Source organism: Mustela erminea, chromosome 10 (genome assembly GCF_009829155.1).
Source record: "Mustela erminea isolate mMusErm1 chromosome 10, mMusErm1.Pri, whole genome shotgun sequence".
NCBI classification, from domain to species: domain Eukaryota; kingdom Metazoa; phylum Chordata; class Mammalia; order Carnivora; family Mustelidae; genus Mustela; species Mustela erminea.
The window spans coordinates 97993504-98016461 of NC_045623.1; the positions used below are offsets into that span (position 1 = coordinate 97993504).

General features: G+C 49.0%; 2 protein-coding genes across 2 annotated transcripts in view; both read left to right on the top strand.

The window, feature by feature from the left end:
* The window catches only part of PADI2 (peptidyl arginine deiminase 2), a 41017-nt gene extending 37032 nt beyond the window's left edge, over window positions 1-3985 (top strand). Inside the window, exons 14-16 of the mRNA XM_032302050.1 lie at window positions 789-874; window positions 2127-2255; window positions 2889-3985. Coding sequence (XP_032157941.1) covers window positions 789-874; window positions 2127-2255; window positions 2889-3122 — 449 coding nt within the window. The 3' untranslated portion in view covers window positions 3123-3985. The remainder of the gene's footprint in view (window positions 1-788; window positions 875-2126; window positions 2256-2888) is intronic.
* An 11700-nt stretch (window positions 3986-15685) lies between these two features.
* Window positions 15686-22958, top strand: part of SDHB (succinate dehydrogenase complex iron sulfur subunit B) — a 28009-nt gene continuing 20736 nt past the window's right edge. The window contains exon 1 of the mRNA XM_032301519.1: window positions 15686-15869. Within this exon, the coding sequence (XP_032157410.1) occupies window positions 15798-15869 (72 nt within the window). The 5' untranslated portion in view covers window positions 15686-15797. The remainder of the gene's footprint in view (window positions 15870-22958) is intronic.

Below are 22958 nucleotides of genomic sequence, written 5' to 3' on the forward strand. Positions count from 1 at the left end.
GCGTGACAGCCCCAGTCTCTTTGCCACTGACACCCTGCAGGACTGGGAAGGGCAACGGACCAGCAAACTCTTTCCAGATCAGGCAAAATGGAAAAAAAGGAGGAGGTAGAAGAGGAGGAGAAGGAGAAGAATTATGATTAATAGCTTGGGCTCTGAAATCCGACTGTCTGGTCTGCATGTGGGCTCTGCTACTAGCTGTAAGACCTTGGACAAGTCATTGAACTTCGCTGTGCCTCCATTTACCCATCTTTAATGCTAGCAGCTACCTCATAGAAATGTAGGGATGATTCCTGAGTTAATCCCTGTAAAATATCTAGAAGAGTGCCTGTCACACAGGAGGGGCTGGATGAGGGTTAGGAATTGCTAATCAGACCAAAAGCCAGGTGTGGACCAGGAGGCAGGTGCAGCAGTGACCAGGGCAGGGGCTGAGCATGAGGCAGTTCTGGAAAACAGGAAGGGTGACCTCGGGGTACCTGCTCTGCCACCCCACCCCTGGTCAGCTGCTTGTCCTTAGAAGCAGGCTCCTGGGAGGCCCAGGTACTTGTGCTACCCCACCCTCTGGCCAGAAAGAGAGCAAGACGCCACCACCTGGTCTCTGGCCTAAGACACATAGCCGCCCTGGCAGAGGGGCCTGGGTTCCCGGGGCCGGCCCTCCTGGGTCTCAGCCTGTCCTGGCTCCATCTCCCTCCTCCCCGCAATTAGCCCAAAACCTGGGGGCTTGATAGAGGGGAGAATGCAGGCTGGCTACCTGAGGCTAGACTGTCCCCTGTGACCTCTGACTTCCACAGGCCTGGGCGGTATGAGCAGCAAGAGAATCACCATCAACAAGATTCTATCCAACGAGAGCCTCGTGCAAGAAAACCTGTACTTCCAGGTAAGAGCAGAACAGGGGGCCCTAGAAGGGACAGGGTTGTGCCCAGTGACACCACTCACATCCTCACGGCTTCTAGAGGGAATGACCAAGGGGTCATGGCCCATGACAGAGGGAAGAGCCTCCATGAGCATTTGGTTCAGCCTCCTTCCTTCACCCCCGTGTAAAGCTGGGAGCTAAATGGAGGGGCAAAGGCAGGGTGTGCAGGTCAACAGAGGTCAGAAGCAGCCAGGAGACCAGGGAAGGAGAGCATAGCAGGCCGTGCCAAAGAGCCAACGGCTCTATAAGGCTAGAGCCCGAGACATCTGGGGGAGACACAGCCCTTTAAACTATGATGTGGGAGCACCTGGGTGACTCAGTCAGTGAAGCATCCGACTCTTGATTTCAGCTCAGGTCTTGATCTCAGGTTCATGAGTTCAAGCCCCACGAGGGGCTCCATGCCCAGCATGGAGTCTACTTAAAAAATAAATTAATTAGGGGCACCCGGGTGGTTTAGTCGTTAAGAGTCTGCCTTCAGGGGCGCCTGGGTGGCTCGGTGGGTTAAAGCCTCTGCCTTCAGCCCAGGTCATGATCCCAGGGTCCTGGGATCGAGTCCCACATTGGGTTCTCTGATCAGCGGGGATCCTGCTTCTCCACCCCCCTCCTCTCTGCCTGCCTCTCTGCCTACTTGTGATCTCTGTCTAGCAAATAAATAAATAAAATCTTAAAAAAAAAAAAAAAAGAGTCTGCCTTCGGCTAAGGTTATGATCCCAGTGTTCTGGGGTCGAGCCCTGCATCAGGCTCCTTGCTCAGCGGGGGGTCTGCTTCTCCCTCTCCCTCTGCCTACTTGTGCTCTCTCTCTGTCAAGTAAATAAATTTTTTAAAAATTAATTAATTAAAATAAAATAATATGACTCAAGCTACAGACCTGCCCTCTAGAAAAATTAAGTGTCGGTATATGCCCTGGATTTTTATTTATTTTAGGGGATCAGAGTCTCCAGAAGTTTGCCATGAACAGATTGACCTTCTGAGTCCCCGTCCCATTTCTGTCTAACAGCATGATTTCTGTGATCTTCTGTCCTGCTCTCTCTGTCACCCCTGTCACCGGACCCTGATGGGAGGGGCACTGGAGAGGTGGCGGGGGGCGGAGGTGAGCACTGGAAACCTCTCTGGCATGCTGGGGCCCAGGGTCTGCTGCTGCCAGAGACAGGAGCAAGGTGGACAAAGCGACAGGAGTGTCCCCTCACTCGCCTGCTCTCCGTCCCCTCTCCCCCAGCGTTGCCTGGACTGGAACCGTGACATCCTCAAGAAGGAGCTGGGGCTGACGGAGCAGGACATCATTGATCTGCCCGCCCTGTTCAAGATGGACGAGGACTGCCAGGCCAGAGCCTTCTTCCCAAACATGGTGAGGCACTCGGGACCCCAGACTTCACCCAGGCCGCTGAGGGGCAGCCAGATCAGAAGGACCCCTTAGCTGAGGCTGTTCCCTCAGGAGGTCCAGGTGCCCGTCCTGGCTGAACTGCTGGGCGTCCTCGCCCACCCGCCCCAAGCCCCTCGTCCTCACTGGGCTGCATTCCCTCCTAGGGGTGAGACGCTCATCCTAGCTGCCTCCCTGGGGTCCTGAGATATCCTTTCCCTTAGCAGATAGCAAAGTGCTTTCTAAGTTAAAAAAAAGCCTTTACAGAAAGGAAGGATGCTTTTCATCCTAGCGGAGAGTCTTCTGTGAGACGGGGGAGGTTAGAACACATGCACAGGTACACACTTGCACGCACGCACACACCAACACAGACACGTATAACCACGTGCAGGTACCTGTACACAGCATACATGCGGAGGTAGGTCACCTGGTTTTCCACTTCAGCTCTACCACATAGGAGCTGCTTGGCCCCCTCTGTGCCTCAGTTTTCTCATCTGTAAAATGGGGATGATCACAACATCTACGTCACAGGGGAGTTAGGAATGCCCAAGAGCTTGGAACAGGGCCCCGTGAGTAGTCGGTGCTCATTAAACGGGAGCTGTTGCCCACGCCCCATCACAGGTGAACATGATTGTGCTGGACAAGGACCTGGGCATCCCTAAGCCGTTCGGGCCCCAGGTGGAGGAGGTGTGCTGCCTGGAGACGCACGTGCGCTCCCTGCTGGAGCCCCTGGGCCTCTGCTGCACCTTCTTGGACGACATCTCAGCCTACCACAAGTTTCTGGGGGAGGTGCACTGTGGCACCAACGTCCGCAGGAAGCCCTTCTCCTTCAAGTGGTGGCACATGGTGCCCTGAGCAACCGGGGCGGGGGCTGTGCTGTGCGGGTCTCAGCCCATCAGTAACCAAGATTGTGGTGGGACCAGCCCTCATGGTTCTTATGATTGCAAGATGTTCTTCAGCAATAACGGTCAGGAAACTTTGGGGGGGGAGGGTGGAGAAAAGGATGATTATTTCCAGGACCTGGAAATTGCACGGCACACCTGGGGCCACACAGCAAAGTCGCAGAGAGAGAGAGACAGCCCAAGCCTGGGGTTCTGCTTTTTGGGCAGTGGAGGGTGGGGGCCGGGGGTTTTGCCACCGGCGGGGAGTGGGGTATGAGGAAAATCGAGGGGCTCAAATGGTCAGCTTTAGAAACCAGCCAAGATTTCTAAAACGAAGGAGCCTGGGGCAGGAGGAAGCCTGGCATTTTATCTAGTCCTGTGGCTGGCAACAAACATGCTTATTGGAGATGGCTTTCTTTGAAGTGGATACCTCGCAATCAAAGCCCAAGTGAGGCACTTGCATTACCAAAAAGAGAAAACACACACAACTGGGGCCTTGGCACCTCCCTCCTTCCTTCTCTAGACCCCTGGAACCGCCCCCCAGAGCTTCCCCCTGCCTGCAAAGGACTTGACAAGGACTAGACTGTCCCCACCAGGCCTCCAGGAAAGGGGAAGGGACCTGAGACATCTGTGCCTTGCCATCTCTCAGAAGGGCCCCAGCGTCCACCAAAGTCACCCCCGATGAACCTCAACTTGGTACTTCCTGAAAAGAGCTGTGCCTTTGGCCAGCCTCTGTATAGCCCTAACACGAAAAACCAAGAAACAAAAACTCTGTACCCAAACCATTCCCCAAAGAGTGCTTAGTCTCTTGTCCAAAATTGAAGGAGGGGAGAAGGGAAGAAAGTTCTGGAAGCTCTGGGATCACCAGCTCTGGCAGCCATGCTCAGAAGGTCAAGGTAGATCCCATGGAAAGGGACCCTGGGACCCCCAGACGTACTTTGAACTGCCGTCATCATTTCAAGTTTCCCACTCCCTTGGAGTGTGCAGGGGGCTGCCTTCAATTATTCATTCCTTCCCGGCCTCTCTCAGACCCCTTGGCTTCCTCTCTTCAGTGTAGACATCCCTGACTAGCTTCCCCATTCCCTGAGGGTCCAGTAATTTAGCTTAGAACCTTCCCCAGAAGTGGATTTTCTCAGACCTCTCCATTTCCAAGATGCTCCTTATACCTCATCTTTCTGTTGGACACTCGTTCTCCCAAACGCTTGTGAGGCTCCCCCCAGACCAGCATCCTTGAACCTGAGAGTGCCGTGGGTATAGATGCCTGGGCTCAGCCTTATCCTTCTCCTGCCTGGTTCTCCATTCCCCGGGCAGTCCCTGGTCTCCCTCCTCCCATGCCTCCACTTCCTATTCCCGATCCTATCCCTCCAAGCAGCTAGATGGGGACTGGTTCGCCACCAGCCAGGCTCAGACCTGCCCCAGGTTATAATTAAAGACCCGCCATTCTCCCCAGACCTTAGACCCGACATCTAAGGACCTGGGCCGGCCCCCAGCCCAACGGCCAGTTCTGGGCCAGCAGGTGGCCTTAGACACAGACTGTCTATCCCATGGAAGTTCACCAGCACATCCTCTCATCTTCACATAACCAGATTAATTCCCTGTCTCCAACCCAAAAGACTCAGTTTCCACTAAAAAAAGTTCCTTGAGGGCCAGCTGATGTCGGGAGAATAAGTGAATTATAATCCCACATTGTGGGTTAAAAAGAACCAATTTATAGCCAATGAGACCATTATAAATTTGTATTCTTGCGAGAACAGGATTTTCTTCTTGGGTTATTTCATTCATGCATTCAGCAGACGTTTCTTGTGTGTCTACTAAGGGCCAGGCACAGTGCTGGGCTCTGAGGATGTGGTGATCCCTAGCAGGCTGGACCTGGTCCCTTCCTCCTGGAGCCGGTCAGTTCTCAACATGCCATGTCCACATCTAAATGGCCAACATTTGCCCTTTCAGTGATACGCTCTTCCAAAGTGGGAACCCGCTATATTCAGGAAATGCCCGGGGGCACAGACCTTCCAGCAAGTCACAATTTTGGATGAAGGTAGAGGGTTCTTTTCCAACCAGACCTCCTTTTCCACCCAGCTGGGCCAGTACCCACCCAATAGATCAGACCCCAGAGCCTTTAGAAGCTGTTGTGCTCCTGCCTTTGGGGGCCACAGCCCCAGACCTCTGCAACCCCAGAGCTGAAAACACCAAGTGCCTATTCGAAAGTGTCCATCTGGAGACTTAGAGTTTGTCGTGTGTGTGTGTGTGTGTGTTTGTGTGTGTGTATGTGTGTGTGTATGTGTGTGTGTGTTTGGTTAATGTGGGGTTTGGGGTTTTCTTTCTTTTTTTTTCTAGCCTACCTTTAAGGGGAAGTGAGCATCTCCCATGTGGAGACAGTGTGTGTTTATAAATGTTTCTAAAGCTCTCCCCATCGGTAAGTTGGTAATTTCTGATGATTCTGGAGCCCCCAGGACTCAGACACCCATTCCCATCTTGCTTGCCCCTCCCACCCCGTGTGACTACCCTCAGCGTGCACAGCTCCCCCAGTCCCCATGAACTCATTGCTCTTCCCCATCCCCAACTTTCTATAAATGTAGACCTAAGATACAGTTCTGTGTTGCAAAACTCAGCTAAGTTCCTGTTTCGACCTTTATTTTGAAATAGCTTATGTAAGAGGGAAGGGGAGGTGCCATGAAGATGGCAAGAAGCAGGGAAGTTTCAACTTTCTGGACGAGAGACCATGACAGAGATCGAAAGATGTTTGGGGAAGGGCCTAATTAAATAGCAATAAAATAAACCATCAGAGGGGAAGTCATGTGTTGGTGTGATGTTCATTGTTGCCTCGGGGACACGGCCTGGAGTGAAGCAGGCCAGACAGGGGCACTCTTCTGGACTTGTAGCCACTATTCTTCTGGGCACAAGGTCAGGGCTCAGCAAAGGTATCTCAAGGGTTTGGAATCCCCCACACATTCAGTGGATGTGTATTCCATGGCCACCCCCAAGGTCAAGACCAATACCCACAATAAAGTCTGGCTGTGTTTTTCTGGTGGTGTTCTGCAGAAGGAGATCTTGAAATGAGCAACTGAGAACAGGTGATTTGTTATTTACTAAGTGCCTCCAAGAAAAACCAGGAAGGGAGTGAAGGGAACAGGACAGGGAAGGGGAAGAAGCCAGATGAGAATGTGACTTGAGGTGTAGCCTCAGCCTGATCACTGGAAAGCCCTGGAGCATAAGTGCAGCTCCGAGCTGTCCCACCTGGAGGCAGAGTTTTGTACACCTGCTCTAGTCAGTTGTTGGCAATGGGGACTTTGGCTCTCTGAATGGGCAAGGGGGTACCAGTAGCAATCAGAGCTGCAGTTAGCAGCAAATTCATGGGAGCTGGGGTATGGGCTCACAAGCAGAAGAGGACCTGGTAGGGCACCAAGAGTGTCTACCACTCTGGACCATATCATGTTCTTATCATATGGAATTGTTACATGAGGACATTTGTGATTTGACTCCTGGTATAAAAATCCATACTACACAGCCACGGTCTAACAGGGTCTTTGTAAACAAACTCTCTGAAGCCCTAAAAATAAAGCCACTTAGTTACTTCCCAAGCCTGGAAACCACTCCTGAGCTCTTTGCATCCCAAAGGACATGGGGGCTTCTCGTCCCTCAGCCCCGTCGGACTTCTAGACTGATGTTTTGTTGAAGCTATCTTAAGGAGCAACTGCAAAATGGAAATCACTAGTTCTCATACTCCCAGATTTAACCTGTGGGTCCAGCTGTCTGAGGTCACACTTCCTTTTTATACCCAACTAAGGTGGCCCAAGCCACAGCAATGGCAATCTTCACTGGGGTTTCCACATCCACCAATTTCTGAGACTCCCCAAGGGATGCTGGTGTGTTAAACCCAGCCCTGGTGGTGCTTTCATATCTTGGCCACTCACCTAACTCAGGATGGCTGGAAGTCACCCTGAGACTTCTAGACTTCTAGAACAGCACTTTCCAACAAAAATGTAATGCAAACTATGCATGTAATTTTAAATTTTCTACTTATAGGACATCTTCATTCAGATTAGCCACAAGGAGCACCCATGTTTGAAAGCACAGTTCTAGAATCTTCTCTGCCAGGCTGAGCCCATTTATAAGAGTAGGCACATTCCTTAAATCCCCAGAGTCCAGCAGTCTGACGGCAATGGCTAACAGAAGTTTATTATTATAATACCAAAAAGAGAAGCATAAAATAGACATCAGCCCTCCCTGGCCCCAGTGTGCAGAGCCTTACTCCTCCAGAAGGTCCTCTTGCCTGAGCTGTGGCTGCTGCCATGTTACCAGATTTGGCCTTGCCCTCAGCAAGGGGAGTACCTTTGGGAAGGCCACCTCTGCCCACTGTCAAGATGAGAATCCCCATCAGCGCCATGGAAAATAGAACAGCCTCACTTCCACAACTCAACCCTGCATCTTCCTGCGAGACATTGTCTGCAGGTCCCGGGTGAGTGGAGTCAAGGTCCCCATTATCTCAGCCCCTTCATTCCAGATGGGACCTGATCCATACCTCAGTAGAGCCAAGAGCTTGTGGAAGTGGGGTCCCTCCCCCAAAATAAAAAGAGCAGCCAGGGATGAATTCTGCCTGCCCAGGGGGACATATCCAGGATCCTCACCCAAGCGGCGTCAGGTCCAGGGGACTGAGGCAATGTTTTTGGTAACTCAATACAGTGAGTGACATCAAATGACAGCACGTGGTATCTCTTCCACCAGCTGGACAGCCAGAATAAGGACATGCCCAAGCAGAAAGCTCAGCTCTGCAGCCTTGTCTCCAGGCTAGCTGTTGTGAGAAATCTGCCTTTCCATTTGAGCTTCACCTCTGGGCATTCCAGGCTCCTTTTGAGCCCTGATGGCTGAGAAAGCAAAAGTCTGGGCTTCTCTAGCTAGTCTAAAAAGAAAGTACCAGGTTCAGGTCAAGCCTAACTGTGCCTTGGCCCCTCATGCTCTATAAGCTAAGGCCCATTTTGTCCATCGTGGGTATGCCTCCAGATGAACTTTATGGACCTGTCTCTGACTTGCATTCTGGAACTCTCCTTACACGCTATCCTGCTACTGGAAATGTTATAAGGCTTACTCTACTTTCCTCCCGCAATTCCTAGCACATAGCGCTCAGCAAAGACCTTTTATTTTTTTTAAGATTTTATTTATTTATTTATTTACTTACTTACTTATCTGAGAGAGAGACAGAAAGAGCAAACGCACGGGGAGGAGGAGCAGAGGCAGAGGGACAAGGAGACTCTGAGCTGAGCACAGAGTTCCACCCAAGGTTCGATCCCACAACTCTGAGATCATGACCTGAGCTGAAATCGGGAGTCAGACGTCTCACAAACTGAGCCACCCAGGCGCCCCAATTGCATTTTGAATGAAAGAAAGAAATGTCTGTTCGGCTAAGCAACGGAAGCAGAAAGATCAGCCCAACCAAGTGGGAGGTATTAATAGCCACCATGTCTTAGGCACTGACTACGTGCCAGGCACCTGCCTGCTTGAACTATGTGAAAAAGCCGTTTTGAAGGTCAAAATGATCAAATAGAGACGATTTCACATGATATTTCTCGTTCCTCATCGCCTCTGATTCCCCCCTACCACAGAGCCGCGAGGTTACTATCCCCACTTTACAGATAAGAAAACTGAGGCTCAGGGAGGAAGTAATTTGGCTCAAGTTTCCACAGCAGGAAGTAGCGGAACCAGGATTCCCACCAGGGTGACCTGACTCCAGAGCCCACACGCTGAACCTCTGCTCTGAATTACCCCGTCTGAGAAGCAGCTTCCTAACTCGAGTCCAATGGGTCATCAGCTCATTGATTCACAAATGTTTCTTTCACGCCAGTCATTTCTTAGCGTGGCCCATTAGAACCGTACGACAAGAATGTCCCACCACCCGCAAGCTTCTGTCTGGGGATTAGAGGATTCCAATAAATCCCTCAAAGGCACCAGAGCCCAGGGTGAAATGGCCTCTCCACAAAATAGTGTGTTCTCTCCAGGCTTTAGCTCAGAGTAAGAGGGCATCTCCAAATGAGATGCAAATTACATTCATTCATCTGCCGTCTCCATTCTTTTTTCCAATTTACAGTTACTGGAAGCATCTATCGTGCGTAAAACTAAAGTGATCATATGATTTCACACCTCAAGCAGAGTGAAAGGGGGCGCTACTAATAATTTCACCGGATAGCAGTGCATGAAAAATGAACCATCCTGGGCAAACCAGGTTCTCTCTCCTCCTTGGAAACCCCTATGCATGAGACATGATCTGAACTGAACTGATAGCCAAGTCAGGGTGACAGACAGGAGGCAGACTGATGGAATAGAGACTTGATGAGTATTTGCTGCATGGAGGAGCAAAAAAGGTACAAAAGCCTTTGGACTCACACACACGCTCGCACGCACAATTTTTTCCAGCTAGGAGAGTGACCAAGGGTGGCCCTCGTGTTCATTAGGCGAGGATGAGCGTCGACTGAGTGTAGGAATGGATGACTGGTCAGAGAAGGGAGCACTGCCAAGCTGAGCAGAGACACAAGGGGGAGTAAATGTGTGCCATGTTTCAGAAATGGTGATCATAGGGGCGCCTAGGTGGCGTAGTCGCTAAGCGTCTGCCTTTGGCTCAGGTCATGATCCCTGGGGTCCTGGGATCGAGCCCCACATCAGGCTCCCTGCTTGGCGGAAGCCTGCTTTCTCCCTCTCCCACTTCCCCTGCTTCTGTTCCCTCTCTTGCTATGCCTCTCTCTGTCAAATAAATAAATAAAATCTTAAAAAAAAAAAAAAAAGAATTGATGATCGTAGTGAAAGTCTAAGATATAGACTAAAGCCTGCTGAAAACACAAGGGTTTGAGCAATGGGGACCCCCTGAAGATTCAGGATAGCTGCAGCCACGTGATCAATTCTGCATTTTAGAAAGAGGACAATAACATATATATTTTTTTACTGCTCTTAAGCTAATAGGAAAAACATTTTTAAGAAACTACCTGAAGAACGATCAAACCATGGTACATGCCTGCATTGACACATTTGGGAGTACATAGATGAAATAGATCAGTGAGCACTGACATGGAAGGAGTTCCAAGACATTGGGGTGCCTGGGTGGCTCAGTCCATTAAGCACCTGCCTTCAGCTCAAGTCGTGATCCCAGGAGTGGGATCAGGCTCCCTGCTCAGCAGGGGAGTCTGCTTCTCCCTCTCCCTCTAATTGCACTCTCTCTCTCAAATAAATAAATAAAATCTTTAACAAACAAGAAAAAAAAAAGAGCTCCAAGACAGAACATTTGATGTCAATATTAAAAAAAAAAAAAAAAAAACCACCAAGCAAAGCCATGGATTTCTTTAGAAACATACATATGTATATACATGCAAAGAAAAAGATATGAACGCAATCTCATGAAACTGACAATAGTAATCACCTCTGGAAAAGGAAGTGTGACTGAGTGGATTTAAACTTTATCTATGTTGCTTGAAATTTTTACTTCCCGAGAATTTAATTACATATGTATTTTAAAAATTTTTTAAAGCTGCCTGAAACCCATGTCATCATTTTTATGCTGAAGTCTTTCTATCCTGATTAGCATAATCTCTCTTTTTTTTTTTAAGATTTTATTTATTTATTTGACAGGCAGAGATCACAAGCAGGCAGAGAGGCAGGCAGATAGAGAGGTGGAAACAGACTCCCTGCTGAGCAGAGAGCCCGATGTGGGGCTCGATCCCAGGACCCTGGGATCATGACCTGAGCCGAAGGCAGAGGCTTTAACCCACTAAGCCACCCAGGTGCTCCTAGCATAATCTCTTTTATTCCACTTTATATTCCCCCAGCTGGGCTTCCCACCACAGTTTACGAATGACCAGCTCCTTACAGATACTAATTCATTTACTCCTGCCTGTGAGGTGACTGATTCTTTTTCCCCATTTTACACAATATAAAAGTAATGCACAGAGATAGTAAGTAACTTGCGCAAGGTCACACAGCAAAAGACCGATAAAGCAGCATTTGAACCTCCAAAGGCCTGCACACTTAACCACTCCACCTCCCTGCTCTCTAGAAGGTAGAAATTGCTTTAATTTTTTGCACCCGTCTGACTGGTTCTGTTCCCAGGGAGCCAATGTCTAGTCACTACCAATGAGTATTTACCGCTATGCATTTTTCACATTTCATTGACACAACTCCTTCTCTGATAGAAAGGGGTACTCAAAATTCAGATTCAGCTGGAAAGGGTATTTTACCCCGGACTGTGTTTACAAAGCACACACCCAGAGGATCAAATTAACTGCTAATTTGAGAGTATGCTGGTGATGTGGCAGGCAGACGGGAGTGAGACAGAGGTTAGCGGGGTGGGTGAGCTAATTGTGTGTGTATGTGTATGTGTGGTGTGGTATGATGCTATAGGGCCCAGAAACGTGACAGTCCCCAGAAGGCTTTGGGCCATTTGCTAAGTCCCAGCAGCTGAGCTGACTTCAGCAGTGTGAAACGCCACCCCATCTGGAGTGGAGGTGGCTCGTGACTTTTGCTCCGGGAGTTCCATAGAGACTGCTCATGAAATTGGAGAAGTCTGTAGCATATGATGGTCCCCATCCCACTCAGAATATTTTGAGATGTCTAATTATATGGTGGGGTTTAGAGGGAGGAGGGTTTAGATAAGCCCTTTCTGAGGGCAGGTTGAAAAGGGCTATTAGGGAGCTGTGGACAGTTCCATGAGGCCGCGGCTCCCTCTGCAGGTGGTCCAGAGTAGCTGCAACCACCAGGATCCCCGGAACCTTGGGGAGCCTGCATAGAGCCCAGGCATCACCCTAATGGAAGACACTGACCTCCTAGCTGTATGACTTAAGTGAGTTGTTGACCCTCTCTGAGGCTCAGCTGCCTCAACCACAGAGGGAACACAAGCAGGGGGAAGAGCCCGATGCAGGGCTTGATCCAGGACCCTGGGATCATGACCTGAGCGGAAGGCAGATGCTTAACAACTGAGCCACTCGGGCGACCCCTGCCTCAACTTTTTTTTTTTTTTTTAAGATTTTATTTATTTATTTGACATACAGAGATCACAAGTAGGCAGAGAGGCACGCAAAGAGAGAGAGGAGGAAGCCGGTTCCCCGCTGAGCAGAGAGTCCAATGTGGGGCTTGATCCCAGGACCCCAGAATCATGACCTGAGCTGAAGGCAAAGGCTTTAACCCACTGAGCCACCCAGGTGCCCCATATTCCCTGCCTCAACTTTAAATGAAAGACAGAAATCCCTACCTCATGGGGTTGCTTTCATGATTAGACAATGAAAATGTACCCCAGGTGTTTGCAAAAGGTCTGATACACAGGGCCCGTGAGTCTGCCAGACGTGGCAGCTGACCTGGAGGCCATGCTGGGGGTGGGTGGTCGATTGGATGTGGCAGGCCGGAGAGTCGAGGTCACTCCAGATTTCTGACTTAGTGTTGCTGAGAAAAGAGGAGCTGTTAACGCCTCAGGTGTTACATATGATTGGGGACAGGTTGCGTTTCAGAGACCACTGGGACACCCAGATAGAGATGCTCAGGGGACAGCTGGATAAAGGGAAGAAGTCAGCTAGAAATGAAAGAGAGTCCATTGGTCAAAGGCAAACGAAATCCCAGATTTTGGATGAAAATGTTCTTGAGTGCCACCACAGAGATTAACTGGGGTGAGGTGGGTTTTTCTCAAAAACAAATAACTCTCCAAGGCAACAAAATTATCTGATATTTCTCCCCTAGATCTTATCTGATAAATCTTCCCTAAATCCTTGGCCCTCTGGCTGGGGAGGAATCTAGCCAGGTTGCCCTAAATCACAAGACCCTAGAAATATAGTTGATCATACAAATGATAGTTGATACACCAGAATGGTTTGGGTTTTAATTTTTATTTTTTAATTTTTTTTTAAGATTTTATTTATTTATTTGACAGAGAGAGATCACAAGTAGGCAGAGAGGCAGGCAGAGAGAGAGAGGAGGAAGCAGGCTCCCCGCTGAGCAGAGAGCCCGATGCGGGACTCAATCCCAGGACCCTGAGATCATGACCTGAGCCGAAGGCAGCGGCCCAACCCACTGAGCCACCCAGGCGCCCCTATTTTTTAATTTTTTTAAAGATTTTATTTATTTATTTAACAGAGAGAGACACAGCAAGAGAGGGAACAGAGGCAGGGAGAGTGGGAGAGGGAGAAGGAGGCTTCCCGCCAAGCAGAGAACCTGATGGCGGGGCTCGATCTCAGCGTGACCTGAGCCGAAGACAGACACTTAACGAGTGAGCCACCAGGCGCCCCTGGTTTTAATTTTTACTCTGGACTGGAGCTCCTGACGCAAGATTCCCACCCAACCAAGATCGCTCAGCTTTCCCATTATCCAAAGACTAAGAAAGTCTATAAAATGGGGGTAGTTCTTCCAACCAAGAAGGGTTGTTATGAGGACTAGAAGACTATTTATGTAAGCAAATCTGTAAGTGATGGAGCTCCGCATAAACTTTAAGCACGTAGCCGACTGTTGAAAAGCAATACTTCACTCACTAGACAAATGGAAACAGACAAACAAAAAAACCTCAGGTCTTACCACGGGGACACTTTAGGAAGATCTGTCAGGAGCAGGCCATGAAAACTTCTAAGCCCTGCAGCTGTGCCTTTCTAGAATCCCAAAGTTCAGAGCGGAGGTGCAGCCGTCCAGGAATTTATTCCTCCATAACTCTGAGCTCCCCAAATCCCCATGAAGCCCGGGAATGGTGTGACTGAGGGCACGTGGGCCCCTTGGCACCAAGAGCCCCTCCATAAATCAAGGTCTCACTTCTGCTGGCCTCAGTCTGCTTTTTGCAAGGTGACCTGGGCAAAGTAAAAGGGTAGTCGCTCCTCTAGGAATAAAATCTGCCTTCGAGATGAAAAAATCATGAAAAAGTCAACAGGACCAGTTCTCTGGAAACATATTCCTTGGAAGGAGAGGACGCTCTTCCTTTATCTCAGAAGACAATTCAGACAGGAGGAGCTAGAGAGACAGTGACAATCTTCCCATGAATTCACCCAGGTTGGGTGGCCCAAGAGGCCTTGAGGCAGACACAGAGGAGCCCTGTTCCTGTGCCAGGTCAGCCCCAGTGAAAAGTTAAAGTGACCTCAGCCCTGTCAACAGTTACGCTCCAGATGGCCCCCACCCCACAGCACCCCCAGGCAGCCTCCAGAATCACAGAACCCTACATCAGCTGGCCCAACACCCTGGTGATATGGGCAAGGGAACTATAGGCCAGAGATGAGAAGGGACTTGTTCAAGGTCACACAGGCTTGAGAAGTTTGGAGGTTAGACCCAGGGGTCCAGGCTATTTCATGTGGCCTCACTACACCCCTCCTTTTAATGAGGCCACAGACCAATGTAGCCAGGTTCTAGTTCAGGGCTCCCTTAGCCCCAACAAACCAATTTGTCTGGCCTTCTTAATTTCCCCAGTCACATCTCAATGATCTGTGAGAAAACCAGAGACTGTCAAAAGATGCCCTTCATATGTTAGAAAGAAGCAGGCAGAGAAGGGAAAACTTCATTCCTGACAAACACTGATACCTGCAAAGCCAACTGCCTACCTAAAGTTTGCCAGAGGTGGCTCAAGAGACCAAGCCACTTGGAGGACTGAGGTACTCAAGCCCCCAGAGGGAGGCAGGCTCTGAGATGAACCTCGGAGAGGTCAGGGAAAGCAGCTGAGAGGACGGAACTGAAGACGGACACACACGGACTTCTCCCATAAGACTACTGGCAGACTTAAGTGAGATGATGGAGCCCAGCGCTAGACATATCGCGGGTGCTCAATCAGTGGTTTCTGGTGCTATATGGCTAAGTAAGCCACCAACGGCTGGCTCCCCTCTCCCCACTATTTTACAGAGAGCAAAGCTCGCGAGCTGAGGCGTGAATGCCTGGTTGCGTCCCTATCCCACAGTAAACCTGGTGAGGGCAGGAGCTGTGCCTGACTTGCTCACTCACAACAGCGACCCAGCGCCCAACACAGAGCAGTGCTGCTGGTGTATCTTCAGATGGACGGATGGATGCGTGGGCGGATGGACGGACGGGAGGGTGGATGGATCGGTGGGTGGGTGGGTGTGCGGGTGGATGGATCGGTGGGTGGGTGGGTGGATGGATGGATGTCATCTTTGACATCCCCTCGTTTCTTTCATCAATCCTCCCAGTTTGCCTGGGACTGAGGAGTTTCTCGGGATGCAGGACTCTCGGGATGCAGAAATCAGGACAGTCTCAGGCAAACACACTGTGTCTGACAACTGTCTGACTAAAGCCAATAAGCTCATCACTAAGAGATGAGTGGTACCACTGACAATTCTTCAGGAAAGAAAGGAGGCTAACACCGAGACGGGACTCAGATCGGAGGGCTCCTCCCCACCCCACGGTCTTAGCCCGGGTTCTTACAAACACCCTCCCTTCCAGACTCCGCCCCCTGCTGGGAAGGTCACCTTTGGAAGGCGGGAGGCCAAGTGGGCATGCGCCGCGCACGCACAACTGCGCATGCTCGCGTTTTCTTTCCCCGCCTTTCCTCCGCCCATTCGGGAAACAGGAACCGCCTCCCACTCGACGGCTCCAGCGCGGCTAGCGGGTCCTGGGTGGACGCCGGCGGGGCGCCGCGGTGCTCGGTGGGACGACGGCGGAGAGCGACCTCAGGGTTAAGGGGTGGGGCGCGACGTCAGAAGCCAAGATGGCGGCGGTGGTCGGAGTCTCCTTGAAACGCCGGTTCCCGGCTGCAGCCCTTGGCGGAGCCTGCCTGCAGGTGAGGTGCGGGACGGGAGGGAGAGGGCAGGCAGGAGAGGGATGGAGGCGGCTTGTTGCTCAAGGGTCCGTGAAGGTTGCCGAGGGAGCACAGCGCAAGACCTCAGGGAAGGGGAGGACCCGCTCCCGCTGCGTAGTGCTCGGGTCTGGGCCTAGAGCATCCCTGTCCGTTATCCTTCTGCGCCTAGCCGCAGCCTGGGAGGTTGTCAAGGCGGAGACGGTTTTTTTTAAAGATACGGGAAAAAAGTTCGGAGAGGTGTCTCGAGTTGCCCAAGGTCACATGGCAAGCGAGTAACACTGTTGGAGGCAGAATTATAATCCAGACCTTTGGGCTCTAAGCTCTTTCTGTATCTTCAAACTAGCCACTGTGGGAGAGACAGACCTGCGGGAGTGGGAGGGATGGGAACTGGGAACGGAGGTCTCTCCTCCAGCGTGCAAGACCGAGGGCTCAGTAAATACGGACTGGGCCCTTCCTCTGGCGGGGGGCTGCGGGAAAGACTGGGTGTCCTCCTCTCAGTGTCTCTTCAATGTCTCTGTCTCTAAAGGGCATACAACAATACCGAGCGCGAGTTTTGGCATGGATCTCATAGGTACAGAGCTTGGCGCTGCCTTCCTGTATTTGTTTATATTACTGGGTGTGCAGTGGTACGTCTCCCCACACCCCCCTTGTATGGTCAGGAAACCACACGCTTCTGATCTGCGTTCTAAATGGGGCTGTTTGTAAGGGGGAGGGAAATTGCCATTGCACGCATTAAGGGACGAAAAATTTACAAATTCTTTTCAAGTCTGTTTCCTCCTCTGGGCTCCTCCACAACCCCTGCAGGGTGGGTAATTAACAGTTCTTACCTCCTCAGTTTGAAAACTGAGGCCCCAGAAAGAAAATTGTACTTGTTCAGAATATCATGGCCAAGAACTGATAGACCTAAATCCAGGTTTTTTTTAACATGATATGAGAAAAACTCCTGGCACAGATATGGACACAGGTGAACCATGAATTACTAGTTCCTTTCCCCTTCTTGCGCTTAGGTGAGGATATCTCCCTCTAAATACTGCTCTGGCCCTATCAGACAGTGTGTATGGCCTGTCTTCTGGTACTAGCTCTTTCCAGTATGCTGGCTGTGAACTCAGACAACTCATTTTATAGGCTCTCTGAAAAGGGGAGATAGGGAAAGAGGACCGCCTACCAGAGCCTTGAGTTTGAGCCCTCTGAGCGTTAAATTGATGACTAATAATGACCTTGTTTACCAGTTCCTTTTATAGTTGCTGAGCAAGCAGTGAGGTTGTGAGAGCCCCACCAATGAGAAGAGTTCTAAGGTCCCTCTTACATGAATGAGTGAGGAGAAGGCTAATTTCATAGGTCAGTTTCGTAATTCCAGGTGAGGCCGTTGCAGGGTTTCCTGAGGGCAGAGAAATTGAAGAGTCCCTCCTCTCCAGCTCTTAGGAATGTGCATTCGTTCCAGTAAAAACCACCTCAAAGAATCCTATAATCAGGAGCACCTGGGTGGCTCAGTCGTTAAGTGTCTGCAGCCAGAGGCGGTTTCTCCCTCTCCCTGCAACTCCTCCTGCTTGTGCGCGCGCTTGCTCTCTCTCTGTCAAATAAATCTTTTTAAAAAGCTTAAAATTCTTTTTAAAAAGAATCAAATAATGAGCTTGGTGTATTATCTAAGGTGATACTCAGGTTCCTAGGACTCTAAGATACAGGATTTCCCTTCTGAATATCTTTTATGCATTAGTCTGCTCCCGCGAATCATAGGTCTTGCCTGTAAGTGTTTGGCTATAATGTGTTTATTGATTGTGTTGCCTTATTTCTTCATCTAGATTGTGAACAACGTTAGGGCAAGTAGCGCCTTCTCTCATTTGTGTATCTCATTGCGCTCAGCACTGGCAGGTCTTAGGATACCTGTCTGCCCATCAGAATGATACAGTAACTGATGATATTGCCAGTGTTGAAAAGCAGAAATTATATTATGGTCTGTGCTAGCCACTTGACCCTCCAGTTTAATCTTACGAGGTAGATATTAATATTCCCTTCTCTTTATACAAAAGAGGATATAGAATCAGAGAGGTTCAGTAGTTTACCAAAGAACACACAGCTACTAAGTGGTAGAGCTTGGATTTAAACCAGTGCCACTCACACATTTTGGAAACAAGCCTGCACCTTCTGTTTTACTCAGGCTTATGCAGACTTCTTTCTCTTCCTCCTCTCCCATTTCCACATCTTTCTTTTCCAAATATTTGTCTGCTCTCTTGAGCTCTAAGCCTGTTCCTTAAGGAAGGTTTCCTAAAGAAATAAGCAGGGACGCCTGGGTGGCTCAGTTGGTTAAGCCTCTGCCTTCAGCTCAGGTCATGATCCCAGGGTCGTGGGATCGAGTCCCACATCGGGCTCCCAGCTCCACTGCTTCTCCCTCTGACCTTCTCGCTCATGCTCTCTCTCACTGTCTCTCTCTCTCTCAAATAAATAAATTTTTTTTTTTTTAAAGATTTTATTTATTTATCAGAGAGAGAGGGGGAGAGAGCAAGCACAGACAGACAGAATGGCAGGCAGAGGCAGAGGGAGAAGCAGGCTCCCTGCTGAGCAAGGAGCCCGATGTGGGACTCGATCCCAGGACACCGGGATCATGACCTGAGCCGAAGGCAGCTGCTTAACCAACTGAGCCACCCAGGCGTCCCCCAAATAAATAAATTTTTTAAAAAAGAAAAAAAATAACAAGCAGCCTTTAGCATGATCCAGAATTCACTCTGTTCGTCCTCTTCAGTCTGGTTCAGTCCTGTTGTTAATTGTCTTGGCACCTTCCTTAAATCAATTACACACTATGGAGTTAATCTTACATGAGATTGTCTAGAAGGCCATGCTCAGCCGTGAATACTCAGTTTTATAGATCAAGGTAGAAATGCCTTTGAAGGATCCTCTTTGAGCTTGTAGTGTAAATTGCTGGAGAGACCACAAGGAAAAAAAGAAACTTAAATTGCTCCCAGCTCCGCACTTCTGCCCATGTATATCCTTTTCTTCATGTTACTGTGGGAGAATTGAGCAGGACTCCTATGGCTAACCCTTCATTCGCGCTCTGTATCCCATCGCTTATTCAGAGGTAGTTCTCCGGGGAATCTGCCCTTCCCTTCACTGGCAGTGTTTCCCTCGCCAACAGATCAGCAGCACGCAAGCATGCTATAATCTCTCCTATTGTTTAAAAATAAATAAATAAAAATCCAGCTACCACCCCATTTCCCTGTTCATCTTTATACTGTGTGGCTTGAGCCAGAAACTGGAGTCGTCCTTGCTCTTTGCCACACTCTCATATCCAGTCTCTGAGGAACTCTTGTCAGTTTTCTTAAAACCTATTCAAGGGGCGTCTGGGTGGCTCTGGGTTAAGCCGCTGCCTTCGGCTCAGGTCATGATCTCCGGGTCCTGGGATCGAGCCCCACGTCTGCTCAGCAGGGAGCCTGCGTCCTCCTCTCTCTCCCCGCCTGCCTCTCTGCCTGCTTGTCATCTCTCTGTCAAATAAATAAATGAAATCTTAAAAAAAAAAAAAAAGCCCTATTCAAAACTTTACCTCTTCTGCCATCCACAGCCACCAACCTAGTTCAAGCCATTGTCATCTTATAGCTGATGACTGATTACTGCAATTCTTACCTAGTTTTTTTGCTTTCGCCTTTGATTGATTTTCATAACAGAAGCCAAAATGATCCTTCCAGAGCTTAAGTCTGACTCTGTCACTCCTCTGCTCGAAATCTTCAGTAGTTCTCGTCTTAACTCAGCGTAAAAGCAAAAATCTTTACAAGGCCAGGGCACCTGGCTGGCTCAGTCGGTCAAGCATGCCACTCTTGATCTTGGGGTCATTTGGACCTAGAGCTTACTTAATTAACCAAAAGTGGGGAGCACTTGGGTGGCTCAGGTTATTTGAGCCTTGGACTCTTGGTTTCAGCTCAGGTCATGATCCCAGGGTCATGAGATGGAGCCCACATGGGGCTCTGCCCTCAGCATGGAGTCTGCTTGAGGTTTTCTCCCCTCTGCCTTTCACTGCACATTCTATCTCTTTCTCTAAAATAAATAAATAAAACCTTTAAAACTAATGTATGTACTCCAAAGTTTGAATCTCAAATATACAACCCCCACCAAGTACATTTAAAGAAATTTGCTAGGGGCGCCTGGCTGGCTCAGTAGAGCGTGTGGTTCTTGATCTCAGGGTCATGAGTTCAAACCCCATTATGGGCATAGAGAAACAAAACAAAATAAAACAAACAAATAAAAAAAAAAAAAACAAGACCTTAGAATGTCCTTTGTGATCTGGCTCTCCTGGTAACTTCCTAATTCCCTTCGCCATTCCTGCCCCTCTCCCTCACTCCGTTCCCAACTACATTGACGGCCTTGGTGCTCCTCAGACAGTTGCCCACCCCAAGAGTGTCCCCTCTGCCCAGTTTGCTCTTGCCCTAGGTACAGGCATGGCTTGCTCACCTCCTCCAGGTGTTGCTCAGCTGCTACCCTTTTTTTCTTTTTTTTTAAGATTTTATTTATTTATTTGACAGATAGAGATTACAAGTGGGGAGAGAGAGGAAGCAGGCTCTCTGCTGAGCGGAGAGCCCGATGCAGGGCTCAATCCCGGGACTCTGGGATCATGACCTGAGCGGAAGGCAGAGGCTTAACTCACTGAGCCACCCAGGCACCCTCAACTGTTACCTTTTTAATGAAACCTTCTCTGGCCACCCCATTTAGAACTGTAGAATTCCAGCCAGGACCCCCCATTCCCTCCTTTTTATTGTCCCCTTCCACCCCCCATTACACGTACCCCCAGAGCCCACATACTGTCAGTGTTATCTGTGTGTGCCCCCGGCCCCTGCAAGCTCCGTGAGGATCAGAATGTACGTGTATTTTGCCCTTGATCCCCAGAGCCTAGAACAGTCCCTGGAACACGGAAGCCACTCTGTAATTCTTGATTGAGTAAGTAAACAAATGAATACGTCTGGGCCTAAGAACTTGCTAATTTTATAAGTTTAGTGTTCTTAGATTTGTTTGTGAAGATGGATTATCTTTTCGTGCTGTTCTAGCTCAGATTCGCATTTTGCCCCAGACAGAATGGGTGTAGGGTGGAACTTTGGAGTCTAAGGACCTGAGTTTGCATCCTGGTTCTTTTGTTGTATGATTTTTACTTTCATTTTTTAACTGAGAATAATAAAACTTTTTTGTTGTTGAGATGTGGTAAAGATTAGAGACAATTTAGTACATTTCACACGCGGTAAGGGCTCAGGGAATCGAAGCTTCCCCACCCCCTTCTCCTAGGACACCCGTGTAACAAATTTTTAAGATTTCTCTATTGCACGAATTTATTTGTTCTTATTGCAGCTGCCATAGTCCACCATTCCTTCACTATAGAACTACAGCCTCCTCTGGTGGTTTTGATTTCCATATCTTCTCTCCTTCCTCTTGGCCCTCCCCCCCTTATCCTACTGAGTGTTGTATAAAATATACAAAACGAGTTTAAATTAGTTGTTTAGAAAAAATCAGTAATACTTTGGGATACCCCAAAATTTATGTTGGGGCTCATTGCCTTATGGTAGTACTCTGTTTTGATGCCCCCCCCCCCGCATTGTTCTTGTCTCACATCATTCGTAGGACAAGAATTTAAATGATCTGGGGGGGGTGGACCCTAATCACATTGGGGAAGATCTGCATGAGCAAGCCTAGACCTTTGTATTTTGCAGAGCGGATATGAAGCCGACTTAAGTATCAGAAGTGTCAAGGTGAGGACCTGTGGCTGGTAATGGCCGTCACCTTTGATAAGCCTTTATGAGAGTGAGACTGAGTTTCCTGGGACCGGGTGACTTTGCCCTCTGACAGAACTATTAAAGCAGCCTTCACAGCCATGGAGCTGGAGTTGGCAACTCCAAAGTCCCAGCTTCTTTTGAAAGTTCAAGCTTTACTAATGTTCTGGCCCCCCCCCCAAAAAAAAAAAGAAAAAGAGTTCTGTGTTTCAAGGCATTTTGTCCCTCTTTCTCCCACCACCTACCACAGGGAGGGCAGCCACCCATGTCACTGTCACATAGCCCAAGTTACCTTCCAGGGCATTTATCCCAGAGAAATGGAAACATGTTCACAAATATTCATTGTAACTTCATTCATGTACCCAAAAACCAGAAACAACCCAAATGTCCTTCAGTGGGAGAATGGCTACACGAGTGGGAGTCCATCATACCATGAAACGCTACTCAGTAGTAAAAAAGAAACACTGCTTGGATGAATTTCCAGAGAATTATGTTGAATAAAGAAAAGCCAATCCCAAAAGTTTACATACTAGATGATCGCATTCATATATAACATTCTTGCAATGACAAAATTACAGGAATGGAGGTGGATTAGTGATGGCTAGGGGTTTAAGGAGTAAGGGAAGGAGGCCTGAGGGCTGTGGGTGTGGCTTTGAGAGAGCAGTCCTGGGGGTCTTTGTGGGGATGGGAATGCTCCGTGTCTATCAGTGTCGATGTTCTGGTCGTGGGTTGTGCTGTAGTTTTGGGCAGTGTCTTCATGAGGGAAATTGAGTAAAGGATTTGAGAGATCTCATTATTTCTTAGAAACACATGTGATTCTGTATCTCAAAATGAAAAGTGCAATTTTTTTAAAAAAGCAACAAATCCTGGACATACACAACACTGAATTGATCCCAGAAGCATTATGTCAAGCAAAAGAAGCTAGACCCAAGATTCTCTGATTGCATTGATGTGAAATTCTGTAACAGACAAATCTGTAGTGATAGAAAGCACATCAGTTACAAGGGATAGGGTAGGGCACTGATTTTAAAGGAAAACTAGAGAACTGTCTGGATGGATGGAAATGTTCTGTCATAATTACGGTAGGAGTTATACCACTTCATTAAAACTCATCAAACTATACACTTAAAATGGTAAAATTTAGGGCGCCTGGGTGGCTCAGTGGGTTAAGCCGCTGCCTTCGGCTCGGGTCATGATCTCAGGGTCCTGGGATCCAGTCCCGCATCGGGCTCTCTGCTCAGCAGGGAGCCTGCTTCCCTCTCTCTCTCTCTGCCAGCCTCTCTACCTACCTGTGATCTCTCTCTGTCAAATCAAATAAAATCAAAGCTTTAAA